Below are 13,446 nucleotides of genomic sequence, written 5' to 3' on the forward strand. Positions count from 1 at the left end.
ACAAAGGCTACATTGCCAAGAACAAGTTACAACCACAGTGATTTATTAATCTCAACTTTTCAATGCATGGATTAACCTAACAAAACATTCAATTTACTAATAGATTTTTCTTTTTCTTTTTATGTATAATTTTTCTTAGGGAAGAAAAATACACAGAAAAAATTCCTAGAAAATAAAGATTCTTTAATGAACATTTTGGGAATCTATTATGAAAACAATAGTGTTTTGGCAGAGATTGCATTTTAGAGACTATACCAATTTGCCTTGTAAATTGTATAAATATATATGATTATTATTTTTAACCAGTATTCAGTGCTGGTAAGCATCCCCCTGTTTCTAATATGGCTAAGTGTGTTTGAGTATATGTTTGATTGCCTGTGGTTCATTGTCATTACTCAGGTCCTTTGAGGTCTATAATGAAAGATCTGCATTCTGATGACAATGAGGAGGAATCGGATGAAGTGGAGGATAACGACAATGACTCTGAAATGGAGAGGCCTGTAAATAGAGGAGGCAGCCGAAGTCGCAGGTGAGTGTCTTGGAAGGAAAGGGGTTGCCTGTGATGAAGTCAGACTTTTTCACAAGCCCTGCTGGGATAATCACAGCAAAGGTGTGAAACACCAAAAACGGCAGTAGGTGGTCACATTCATTTGATGCAGGGTCTCCTTGGCATGCCTACACACACTTTACAGGGAACTATTTCTCCTTTTTCTCAGAAAGAGGCTTTTCCTCTAAAAATTTTATAGGAAAAAGTCACATTAGGTGTCCTTATCCTTCGAAATGTATGCGAAGTGGCAGGACTGACTGTTGAAATAAAGTCTGTTTTCATTTGAAGAGTTTGGGTTGATCCACTGCTGGAGATAGTCTCAGAATTTGAAGAAATGTGTTTGCTGTTTGTAGTTAGAAATACATAATTGGCTCTAGTGAATTATGTGTGTGACCTAATTAAAACTAGGATCACCTGTGTGTTTTCCAGAAAATAAATTCCTTTTAAGTGTGCTGACAATTAGGTGCCTTAAGTAGCTTTAATGCTGTGAGGCATAATTCCATGTTATAAGATGGTAATTCATGTCACTTATAATTAATACTCAACTTGAAATTGCCCTGAGGATTTTATTTCTTTATCATGAAGAAAACAAATAGGCATGCTTACTTTAATTTGTCGTGAGTGGAAAAAATACAAATCTACTTGAATTTAAAATCCAGTTACATTTATAATATATTGCATTAAATCTTTCCCTACTATCCATTACTATGTAGAAGACCCTAAGATTAAAAAAAAAAAAAAGAAATGCAGTCTTAACCCAAACTGGAGAGACCGATGCTTCCTAATTGCCAATGCTTTGTCCTCTGAAAAGAGCCTCCTTAGGGTGTGTGCCCCATTAGATATCTCAGTGACTGTTTTTTATGGTCGTATTCAACCCCTGTTTCTCTCCTTGTCTCTCAGACTTACCTGTCAGCATTCCTTTTAAATAGAAGAATATAACCTCTTTAATATGACCATGGCCTTATAACATTTCCCTTTAGAAGTCTTTTGTCTAATAAAAAGGAAACTGGTAGGGAAAAAAGACCTCAAAATGGACTGAAACTTAAAGTAGCTTCCTTATACCAACCAAAATCCTGACCACTGGCTGCTCTTAGATTCAGTTGATGAAAAATGTGTGACCTATTTAGATGATTTCTCAAGTTGTTATTTAGAGTATCTGGATATTCTGTGATTAGTTATTGCCCACCTCCTTATTGCTCCAATCCCTGAGTCCGTGTGGTCATGATATAGGTTTGTGAGTCATCTGATATAGATATACGTTGTTGGGGCTGCTTTTCTTGTTCCCTGCCTGACATGTGCTGTGTTAGCATGGCAGTGCCAGTGTAACATTTGATCTTCACTGCACTTGTGAAGTCTCAACTGTTTAATCAGTTTAAATACTCAGCCTTCCACTTCACTCAAGAAGCATTTTAAAACAGCGCTTCAACTGAACACTTCATTAATGTAATTTAGTTAAGAAAAACAAGTTCTATCAGTTTTTGCTAAAAGGATGTCCCAGCGTATCCTTTTCATTTCCTATCTTGTATCTTGTCTGTCTGAATACATTATAGAGCTAGAATGTGATTGCCTATTCAGAGTGAAAGAAAAACTATCCTGATTTCTAAAACAGTTTCTGTTTCTGAGAAGCATATTACATTAGGTGCTATATAACCAGAGAATGGGGAGCAAATACTGAAAGAGGACATCTCTGAGGGAGGACTACATTCAGCACAGTAGAATAAAAAAATCTCTCCTATTGTGGATAAAAGAAAATTCCATTTTCTTCTGAGAAGAAAAAATGGGGAGGAGGTGGTGTGTATTGTCTTTAGTTGTTTAATTTTTAAAATACATCATTGTGGTTTTCCAAAGCGGTTATCCCAAGCATACCATTTCTTTGTGTTGTTGTAGCGTATTTCCAATGAATTGTTGTATCAGTGTTCAGAACTAGAGACAGCCTTGAATAATGACACAGTAGAAATGATTGGTAGTGGTCCTAGCATGCCGGGCTCCACATGTTCAATCCTTAGATGTCACTCTGTGCTGTCAGTGGTGCAGGGCTGTTTTCCACATTCTTTATAAAGTTTCATTTATATGGTTGCTTCTTCCCCTGCAGCGTGTATTCTAGACAGGTTTGTAACTTTTTCACCTGTAACAGAGAGGCAGGAGGAAAGGAAAATAAAGGTAGTAATCAACAAACTAATTTTGCTGACCTTCTAGTGGCATGCTTGATCATAGTAGGTGGGTAGAGCAGGAGAAGGGAGATGAATGAATAAATGACCCCAGTAAAGTATAGTGGCTGAGCACTAGCTTTGGGCCACATTGCTTGTATTTGAATTCTAGAGCCACCATTTTTACATATGTGACCCTAGATGAGTGACCCAGTCTTTCTGAGTCTCAGTTTACTTATCTGTGAAACAGGAGATCATGAAAAGAGAAATGGCAGGTAAAGCACTTAACACAGTTCCAGTTACAAAGTAAGCACCAATACATGTTAGCGGTTGTGAGTTAAAATGAACTTGTCAAGGGTTAGTGTTTGGATTCTGTGCTTTCCACGCCTATTTCTATGGGTATTTCAAGAATCATCTGTTTTGTAATGATGTGCATAACTTGTCTCTTTCTTTTCAGAGTTAGCTTAAGTGATGGCAGCGATAGTGAAAGCAGTTCTGCTTCTTCACCCCTACATCATGAACCTCCACCACCCTTATTAAAAACCAACAACAACCAGGTAAATTGTGGGGTTTGCACTTTGCAAGACTCTGCAGAGCTAGGTGTAATCACTTTTACAAAGCATGCAAAACTTTCATCCCTGAATTTTAAACAAACTTCCTCTTGATGCCAAATAGATGGGAGGCCACAACCTTTGGAATAAACACATAGTTAGTTACGGTAAAAGAGGTTCTGTTGTCATGAGAAGATGAATATGTTCCATCATATGGGTTAACTAGGTTAGTACAATAAAAGAGGGTGACAAAAAGTATTGCCCATTTACCATTTACTTCTGATTTCTATGTACTTTACACCTCAGCAGTAAGTAGGTGTCTTAATTAGGAAGAATATGACCTTTGGGCCTAGTATAAAGCTTGGTTCTTTACCACTGGTAATTTACTGGTGGGAAATTAACTTTTAGCTTTTGATTCTCAGTTTCCTTATCTGTAAATGACATTAACACTACCTTTTAGGTTATTGGGAAGATGACAAATGATATATGCAAAGAGCAAAAGGCAGCGCGCACAGCCCCTACTTGGCACTCAGTTGATGGTAGTTTATTATTATAGGTGTTCAGCCTCAGTTTTCTCGTCCAAGATAGAAGGATTATTACTTGGGATTTTAAGGAATAATTAATAAAATGCTGAGAAAATAATGGTCATTATCATTGTTACAACTTGAACTAAAGGAAAGCTTATTAATTTGATAGTCAACTCAAAATATAACTATTTGGATAAGATCTAGGCAGAACTTTGAAGGCTATGATAAAGAGCATTTGTTAAATAAATTAAATTGGGATATTTTCTTTACCAACTAAAATAAACTATTTTCAGTATCATGAATAATGTAAAAGCCTCATTGAGCATTGAATTGATACTCTCATTACCATAAGTTTTTCTTACCTTTTTGTGTCGACAGATTTCCTATGACCTCTACAATAACTGCTTAATTCAAGTTACTGTACGAATATTAACTTGAAAACTAAACAACTGTGTTTTTCTGAAAATACTGTTTCACAGGTGTCCTTCAATTTTAAATAGTCTTGCCCTTAAATACGTGGTCTTTGTATTACTTGGAAAATGTTAGTTTATAGCTGAAGACTTTTTCTTTTTGCATTTTATTTAAAGCACTAGCAAAGATCTCTTATAGTTTAAAATTGGTCATTTATAAGGTTTGTCTATAATGCAAATCCGTTCTTGTTAAGTAGGAATGATACCAGTACTCTTTGTTGTACCAGTTACAGTTCAACCGCAATTTGTGTCCTACATTAAAATCAAAGTCCAGCCTCATTATCTCTTATAGATGGGGTATTCCGCTAGTTATTTACTTCTTTTTCCGTATCCTGGCTCTTCCCCATCTTCAGGGCCAGCTGTGCTCATGGCCCAGCCGTCTTTTACCTCTGGTGTGGATGCCTGCCACCACACGTCAGGCATTTCCGAGGAAAGTAAAAAGAGGAAAGACATGCATCATGGCCAATCACCTGAGAATGCTGGACTGGTTAACTAGAAAATTTGGGATCCTTTTGTAAATTTGTGCTTCAGTGAGAACTAGCATTAGGATAGAATTTGAACCTTGGCGAGATTTTTTTTTTTTTTTTTTTTTTTTTGAGACGGAGTTTTGCTCTCGTCGCCCAGGCTGGAGTGCAATGGCGCGATCGTGGCTCACTGCAACCTCCGCCTCCTGGGTTCAAGTGATTCTCCTGCCTTAGCCCCGCGAGTAGCTGGGACTACAGGCGCATGCCACTGTGCCCAGCTAATTTTTGTATTTTTAGTAGAGACGGAGTTTCACCATGTCGGCCAGGATGGTCTCGATCTCTTGACCTCATCATCCACCTCACAAAGTGCTGGGATTACAGGCGTGAGCCACCGCTACCGGCCGATGATATTTTTGTATCCAACTTAGGCATATTTCAGCTTGATTTCTGTATCCAGTGGGTGGTGTATGAGAGCTACAATACGTCATGGGCACAGCAGTGGCAGGGCCAGGAGTGTAGGGCACTAGGCTCTGCTTTTGTGCCCCTCACTAATCTCCTTCAGTATCTCTCCTAATCATAGTGAAAAGTGGGCTTGCTAGGGAATGCAGCTCCAACAAGCCCCTTTCATGCTCTTCAAACCTTGTGGCTTCGCTTAAGCCCTTTCTGAATGGGCATTCTTGAACTGACCTTGGCTTTAGGGAAAGGTTTAGACTCTTTATCAGACTGTTTTTTACATGTCTAGCAAAACAAAACCAAAAATGAATAGTATCATCTATCTGGAGAGGGTAAAAGTTATCTTATCTGATTAAGTAGCATACCCCTGGTTCCTTGACGTGTTTATTTGGCAAATGTTGCTTCACACTTGTGAATCATCAGTCTTCCAGTAATACTCTATTATGTGTCACTTTCTCCATGCACCTGTAAACATGGTAAGAAAGTCCATATGCTTCCACTTTTAGCTAGTCTGGGTTAGAGAGGGCTTAGCTCCTTAGAGCTATGTCTTGGAGCCGAGAGGACAAGAAAAGGTTTCTTAAACCTTGTTTGGTATTGGTTTCCTAGCCCCTCAAATCACTTGCACTGGGGTCAGGTGTGATGCTATCCCTTTAAGTCAAGCTTCTGGGACTTCAAAAAAAAATTACTAGTATATCTTAATTCTCTATGTTGATGGTGTAAGAGAGTAAAAATTTCTTAAAAATCTAAAATCAACTAAATTTCACTCTGGAATGACTTTTTAGTCATATTTGAATGTGTGTGTGTGTGTGTGTGTGTGTGTGTGTGTGCAGGAGGGAGGGAGAAAAGTAGGGGGAGTGAGACAGGGATAGAGAAAGAGTATGAATCTGAATTTTCACAATAAATAAAGAGTTGAGAACATACTTGGAAGGACTAACTCCGAAATGGGAACACTCTGAGTTTCCTTCTTCCGTACTCCTTGCCTGTTCTCTCTCTATGAATTGATAATGATCACTGAGTTCGATAAAGTACCAGGCAAAGCTGAAATGTCCATTGCCTTTTCTCAAATCTTCCAGGGACTAGAGAAGAGGGGAAGTACTAATGGAGTCAAATATTTTCATACTGAATAAAAGTGAACACAGAGTCTCACGTCAACCAAGCAAGTAATTAACCTGAGTATTGTTGGGAGCTACTGTCATTAGCATGAAAGATCTATCAGTAGAGAATCCATCTGTGAATAACTGAGTTGTCATTCTTCATAAAGTGATACAGAAAAATATAATCTTGAACGTTTGTCAAGACATTTTCTCAGATTAAAGACAAAAGTGCTACTAAACCACAATTCTTCTATTTTCAGAGACTGCTGTATCTATAAATGGAGTAGCTAGGCAGTCTAGGTAGCTCTGCTTCTCTCAGTACAACTTAATAGGTAATAATAAAGAGTGTTGCATCATTTCAACCAGAGATGGTTTTTTCACTCCAAACCTCCCTTATGTGAATTTCAAACAAAAACAAAATACCACATCTTTTTTAGCCAGAAGCTTGGCAGGGAGGGAGGGGAGAAAGGACTTGAAGGAAGGAAGTGATCCATTGGACCCGGGTTAATATTCAGAATATCATAAATCACCTATCAGCCTGCAAGGCATGTTGAATGAAATTAAAAAGAGTCTATCCAGTTAAACTGGTTTAAAATAAGCCTGTGGAAGACAAGGTGTTGTACTTTTTTATTCTGGAGTTGTTTCCCTACAGATAAGAAATGATCATAAATAAAACAATTGTCTTCAGCAGAGCTTAGCTCTCTCAGAATGAGGTTTTGACAAAGCTGTTTATTTTGGAGCAGGGAGAGATCAAAGAAGGAAGATTAACTGAGCCCTCTCTGGGCAGCCACTCAGTAACTTGAGGCGGGTCACTGACACCCGGAGCTTTTGTTCCTGCCACTGCAGCTTCAGAAGAAAGAAACTAGGATTTCAATGTATTTTGGCCTTCTGTGCTGTAGCACTTACGGAATGTGTGGGGTGGGACTTAAGCGTCCAAATGTTCTAGTTTCTGCTTTGAAGAAAAGGTGGCAGAACTCTCTAAACCTAGTTAGCAAAGTTCTATTGCAAATACAGCGTCCTCAAGTCACTTCAACACCCAGAGTACAGGAGTTGGAGGAGGGGATCGTGGGAGGCAGCGGGATATGATGGGAACAAATTCAGTTCTGTAACGCAGAAGTCAAGCAGGCAGGCACTTTTTTTTTCTTTTTTTCTTGCCTGAAATCTCAGCGGATTGTCTCTGCATGCCCAGCCCAGTATCTGAGTTGGCGAGGAGTGCCATCTACTGACCTACTTACTCCTAGGTCTCAGCGCTGATTTTTCCCTTGAGGTCTCACTTCCAACAACAATGGAGGAGGAAATTCTGAATGTAGTGGAGTATTTGGTTTCCTTTACAGTGGAGCACGTTAAAAACGATTGCCTTGCCTCTGCTAATAAGTAATTTACTTGTGTTGCCAAAGTATTGTATTTTAAGTTAGCCTGGTCAAATTAGTCATTTGGTTATCTTCATATTAAAAATGATGAAAAAAGCATGATTCTCAGGAAAGACTGTTAGAAGGACACTTTTTACCCGTGCATTATTCTCAATTAAAATAAAAATATGCCCCTTCAGGAGTATTTGGTCTTTTCCAGGATGTCATGTTCCTGTCCTCATCCAGTGAAATGTTTATTAGTAATAAAAAATGTTAAAGCTGAATGGGAATCTGGGTGTTATCTTGTTCATCTCTCCCATTTCATCCTTTGCAGTCCAAAAATGTTAAATAATAAGGCTGGGACTTGAACTTGGGCCTCTGAGCCTAATAAGTGCTCTTGCCACTACAGATTAAAAGTGGACTCGTTCTTAAAATCTTTATGTTGTGGAATGTGGTAAACTTGTAGACAGAACTGTTACTAAGTTAGGGCAGAGAATGGGTAAAGAGAACAGTAGGAATATAAAACTTCTTAAGATAAATTAGGCCCTTTATTTGGCATTTTCCTCCTTTAATATTAGTCTCCAATTATAACAACTCACTTCATAATGAGTTATAATGAAAAAGACAAATTACTCTGCTTTTTGTGTTTATACACATTTGTAAGCACTCATCATTTATAAATTTAGTGGTTTCAAGCTTTTTCAAGTGAGGGCCATTTAAAAATACTTCCCTTTTAATCCTCAGTTTTGAAGATGCTGTCAAAGAAATCAGCTGCATTTATTAAATAATAATTTGCTTCTCCTTTTTATTAAGTAGAAACATAACTTCCCACCAAAGCTTCTATACAGTATGTAAAACTATCCATAACTTAAGTTGTAATCAGTCCAGATAAAAGGAAAAGCACTTGGCGTTTTACCAAGGGTAAACACATCATTTCTTAAAACACAGAAGATAGTCCTGTCTCTTTATTTCTTGAGTTGGAGGATCTCAAATGGGGAGCAACTAGTATAATTCATGGCCATCTTCATTTCCAAAGCTGCATCAGTTTTGTGCATATGAGTAATTTTAGAATGTGAAAGTTAGGTACTAAAAAGGGCATTTGAGTATTTGTTTTTATCATCCCTAGCATACTGAGCACTAGTAGTCATGCTGAAACAGCAGAATGAATAGGAAAAAAATTCTTGCCAGAGGGAACTATAATCTCAGTATAACTCAGCTGCTGTACATATGGTGAGAGTGTTGTCGCAAAAGAGAAGCAGCCTTGGAAGCTTAGATCAATTTCCTTATCATCAACTGTGTTTTTTTTTTTTTTTTTTTTTTTTTAGTTCTACTCCTCTGACTCAGCATTTCAGATCTAAGTAATTCATTTTCCAAGGAAAATAAGATTAGAGAGAAGAAGGAAAATGTATAGAAAAGAAATGCCATTGGGAAAGTAAATGTTATTGTACATTTCATTCAGTGAGTGCCTTTGTTTATGTGGCTGGTTAGCTAAGAGATGCTTGAAATAAAATTTAACACAGTGTTCTCTTTGATCCCTAGATTCTTGAAGTGAAAAGTCCAATAAAGCAAAGCAAATCAGATAAGCAAATAAAGAATGGTGAATGTGACAAGGTAGGTTTCCAGTCTGTTACTAGGAGGGCTCCAACACTGACAAGCCTTCTGTTTCTTTGTGTTCCCCTTGATCATCCTTGCTGGTTCTCCTTTCATTTTCTTCATCAAAGTGCCTAAGATGCCCAAATGATGAGTATTTCGTCCCAGTGCTTTGTAGTTTGTTTTCCATGTGTTGTTTATATCTTCAGTATTAAGCTTGGCCTTATGCTGTCATTTGCCATGATGCCTACAGTGCCAAGGGATTTCAGGCACATTGAATTGAGGAGTAAGAGAATTGTGGTAGAGATAGAATGTTAAGGAATCTCAGATGTAGATGGGCAAGACATCTGATGCTAGTGCAGTGTGCTTTCCAAGAGTGTGCATCATGCTTCTGAAATCTGACTACAAGACCTGGTGGGGTTAAGTTACCTGGTTTGGGCAGAGCCCTAACTCTGCTTTGTAGGGCCAGGGCAGACCTCTGTAATGCTTCGCAAATCTTTCATTTGCCTTTATTGCAAATGGTGCTGGGGGCACCCATGCAGTTACACTAACAAAGACTCGTGAGTCTGAGCATATGGAAAGAGAGGTACCCCCTCTCCCCTTTCAGAGGAGCTCTTCACAAATCAGATGATAATTAGATAGTGATACCTGTTTTTCATAATACATTCTTCTGTTCTTCTGTCACTTGCTGGCATTGCTTACTAGCAATGTTTGGTATGACCAGGAAGCCTTTTTAAAACAAAAACAAAACAAACAGGAAAAACCCCACAAAATTCCCCTCACTTAATTGGTAATGTACATTGTTGTTTCCATGTTCAAACTTAGAATTTTTTTCTCTTAGAAACCTTCTGAGATTCAAGAATGAAAAAAAAAAAATGAAAGTAGCCTTTGTTCATATGTTTAAACTCACAATTTAGCATTTAATTTCCCTACCTTTTGTAGAGATATTGTTGGAGGAAAGTGAGTCTACTGACTTGAATCTTCATAAGAGCAATTAAGTCCAAGAATTCCCTCCAACTCCCTTTTTGAAGTTGACGTGATAAAGGTAATGACTGGTCCGAGGCAGGCTTGGTCTGCAGAGGCCTTTGGGCACTGAGTGCACGCAGCCTGGGCTAGAGTGGTATAATGAGAAACCTCCAACTGCTGCCGCCTGTGTGTTGTTACTTACATATTCATTTATTTTTGAACTGCTTCCTAAAGTGCTTGTCCTTTTGGGGGACATTCTTCTCTTTCAGGCATACCTAGATGAACTGGTAGAGCTTCACAGAAGGTTAATGACGCTGAGGGAAAGACACATTCTGCAGCAGGTGAGAAATGCTTTTTAGCACAACCGTTTCCAGAAACTTCAAGACTTGGTTTGTCCTGCAGTAGTGTGATAGCACCTGGAGGCCACTGCAGCCCCACGCTATCAGAACCTGGTGAATGCTACCTGTAGACGTATTTGGGAAGGGTTCTCATTTCTGAGGCCACCTAGAAGTCTGCTCTGGAGCTCGATGGCAACTGTTCTCCCTCCTCTAGTGCAGTGGATGGTGAGAACTGGGCAATTTGGGAAGTGATTCTGGATTGTAGTGATCCCTCAGATGGCTGGTTTAATGTGGGCTCAGGGAGGGGACAGTAGAAATGCAAAAACCTTTGGGGCCAGGCTTCTGGTTTCATGGGAAAACAGTGATAAGAATTTGAATCAAGTGTTGTAAACATTTGTGATTCAATTTAGTAACCTTTGCCAATGATATTCTAAGGAAAATAAATATTTTCTTCATTTCCCTTATCTTGTACAATACAACATACATTCTATTATTATGTGGAATACTTGTAGTGGAATACTTGTAGAGTGGGGAAACTTCTATTAGTATAATTTGATGTTTTGAGAAGATAAGAAGGGTGGTTTTTCATTTTCATCCAGTTAATGATGTATGCCTCTGTTGCATTACCAGCAGCTATTGGTAATTTTTTTTAACACCTAAAGAGAAGAATGTGTGTTCTAAATTCCAGGGCAGATGTGTAGATTGTTTCGCTGTTTGAATTTTTTTCTTTTTTTTTTTTTTTTTACTACTTTCAAATGACTTGACGTTAGTACTTAATCTACCCCAGCTGTGTGTGGTTTTTTTTTTTTTTTTTAACATTTAATGGCTGGTGGTCACATTTATATTCTGTGTACATTTTTGCTTACATCTATAAATATGTACTCTCAAACTTGCCAAGTTTCCTGACTGGCCTGATAAGCTTTTTAACCCTTGTAGAGTTTTAGATTTGAACAAAAGACTACAGACCTATGATTCTTAATTGCAGATAGGTTGCATTTCTTGCAGTTTCTTTTTAGTTAGTATGGGTAAGGAAGCAGGACTTGAGTGGCCTACCGTAAGTGGTAGTCTAGTACTTTGCTAATATTCTTCTTAGGCCTCTTTTGAAGAACCGAACGTTGTTTTGCCTGTCATTTTCCAAATATTTGGGGTTGGCATAATGCTGATTGCAGATCTATTGCATGATGTTTCTCGTCTCTTCCCAAACACCAGCTCTGAACCACTGTGGAGCAATTGTCCAATAAAGCTCTTAATGCCCAAGCTGGGCCCAAAGAGTAAGTCTCATAGGAGGGTGGGACAGATGTTTGTGCAGGGTTGGGACATCTTCACAAAGAAAGCCCTGCCAGTGAGTCAAGGATACTAAGCCATTGGGCAGATCTTACCTTGTGGTGTCATTGGCATTCCCAATTTAATGTTGTCCTTTATTTTGACCTTATAAGAATTGTGAAGAAAGGTGGCTTACTGGAGAACTCCATCCAAGTGGATTATTTTAGTATTCTAGAGGGAGAGAGTAATATCTATGAATTTTTAACCTGGCATAAAGGCACTCCAGGGCACACAGCATTTCACCCTAATTGCATTCCCAGGCCGGTTGAAAGCTCTCAGTCTTTGGCCTTTTGCCTTGTAATGCAGCTGAGGCTTGTGATTATGATACCATGATGCATGTCCTGTCACGGTTTACTGCTTAATTAATTCCTTTTGTAAAACATAGCACTATTGAGGACTAATGTTATTCTCCACCTTGAGGGCTGCTCATCTCATGGAATGCATTCCACGAAGTCTACGTATTCTCTGCCCTGCAGACTTGAACACCTGAAGCAGAATTTCTGGTGGGCACGGGATCACATCTAGGTCCTTTCCTGTTAAATGCATCCTATCCAAAAATCTGGCCTGACGATTTTATTTGGCTCACAAAAAGCGGTTAATAGCTTTGTTTTACTCTGGGGGCATGCAGTCCTGGCACTCGGCAGCTAGTTTAATGAACAGGCAGCATTGGATCAAGGAGCCTGTGTTCCTAAGCCACTTTTTCAAAGGGTATAAATACAGTAGAGTAGACACAGTCAAACCAAGAGAAGTGATTACCTAGGACTGATGAATAATTTGATTCCTCTTTAAACCACATGTTCCACATTTATTTGGAAAGTGAGATTGAACACATCTAACCTCCCCAGCAATTCAGCTCTAAGCCTGGATTTGCATCCATGTCTGGGGAAAGAAACCTCTGTGGGAAACTAGGTTTCCTTAGAGGGTGGTTTAGCAATTTAGAAGCCAGCCATCATTTTTTTCGAATTGTCTGCAGGGAATGGGGAATCTGTGGCATATTAGAGTATGCCTTCTAAGAACCCAGAGAACCCTCCCTGAGAAGTGTTCTGCTGAAAATGATGTTCTCCATCCTGGGAAATTACTTGTCATATCTCAGCACCCCTTGTAGATTGGAGCCTGATGGGCTATCCCTTAACCAAGGGTAGGGCACACATTTTTATGTGGTGGTTGTCCGTGCTTTCCAGACCATAGTAGAGGCCATTCTATGGGAAGACCTATGTTATCCCGGACCTGGCTCTACTCCGTAGAGAAGCAGTTAAAGTAAAGCCTTTTCATAACTCCCCACACAGCGAACAGGCTGCTTCACATGGAAAGAACCCTGGTTTTTGAAACTATAATCAGACTAAAATCAATGCATTTACCTTTTTATAATTAAAAATTGGGGAAGGGAGCCACAGATCTGACAAGTGGATCTTACCCTGTTTAAAACAAAATGAGACGTCCAACAGCCTGCGTAGTACCACTTGAAAGGCTGATGTGGCAGGAAATAATCCATCATCAATGTTTTCACAACAATCATCATCTGAAGAATGAGTTAAGCAGTTTACACACTCTTCCTTTTCCACTACCCATATGTACCCGGTTGCCTGTTTTTCTTATCTGCAGTCACTCTATCTACTATTATTATTAT

The 13,446-nt window shown here is 38.9% G+C and overlaps 1 protein-coding gene across 1 annotated transcript in view; it reads left to right on the forward strand.

The window, feature by feature from the left end:
• MLLT3 (MLLT3 super elongation complex subunit) overlaps nt 1-13,446 on the forward strand; it is a 280,125-nt gene that overhangs the window by 262,524 nt on the left and 4,155 nt on the right. Inside the window, 4 exon segments of the mRNA XM_032139819.2 lie at nt 400-529; nt 3,152-3,251; nt 9,142-9,213; nt 10,428-10,499. Of these exon segments, the coding sequence (XP_031995710.1) occupies nt 400-529; nt 3,152-3,251; nt 9,142-9,213; nt 10,428-10,499 (374 nt within the window).

This window comes from Hylobates moloch, unplaced genomic scaffold (genome assembly GCF_009828535.3).
Source record: "Hylobates moloch isolate HMO894 unplaced genomic scaffold, HMol_V3 SCAFFOLD_19, whole genome shotgun sequence".
NCBI lineage: Eukaryota > Metazoa > Chordata > Mammalia > Primates > Hylobatidae > Hylobates > Hylobates moloch.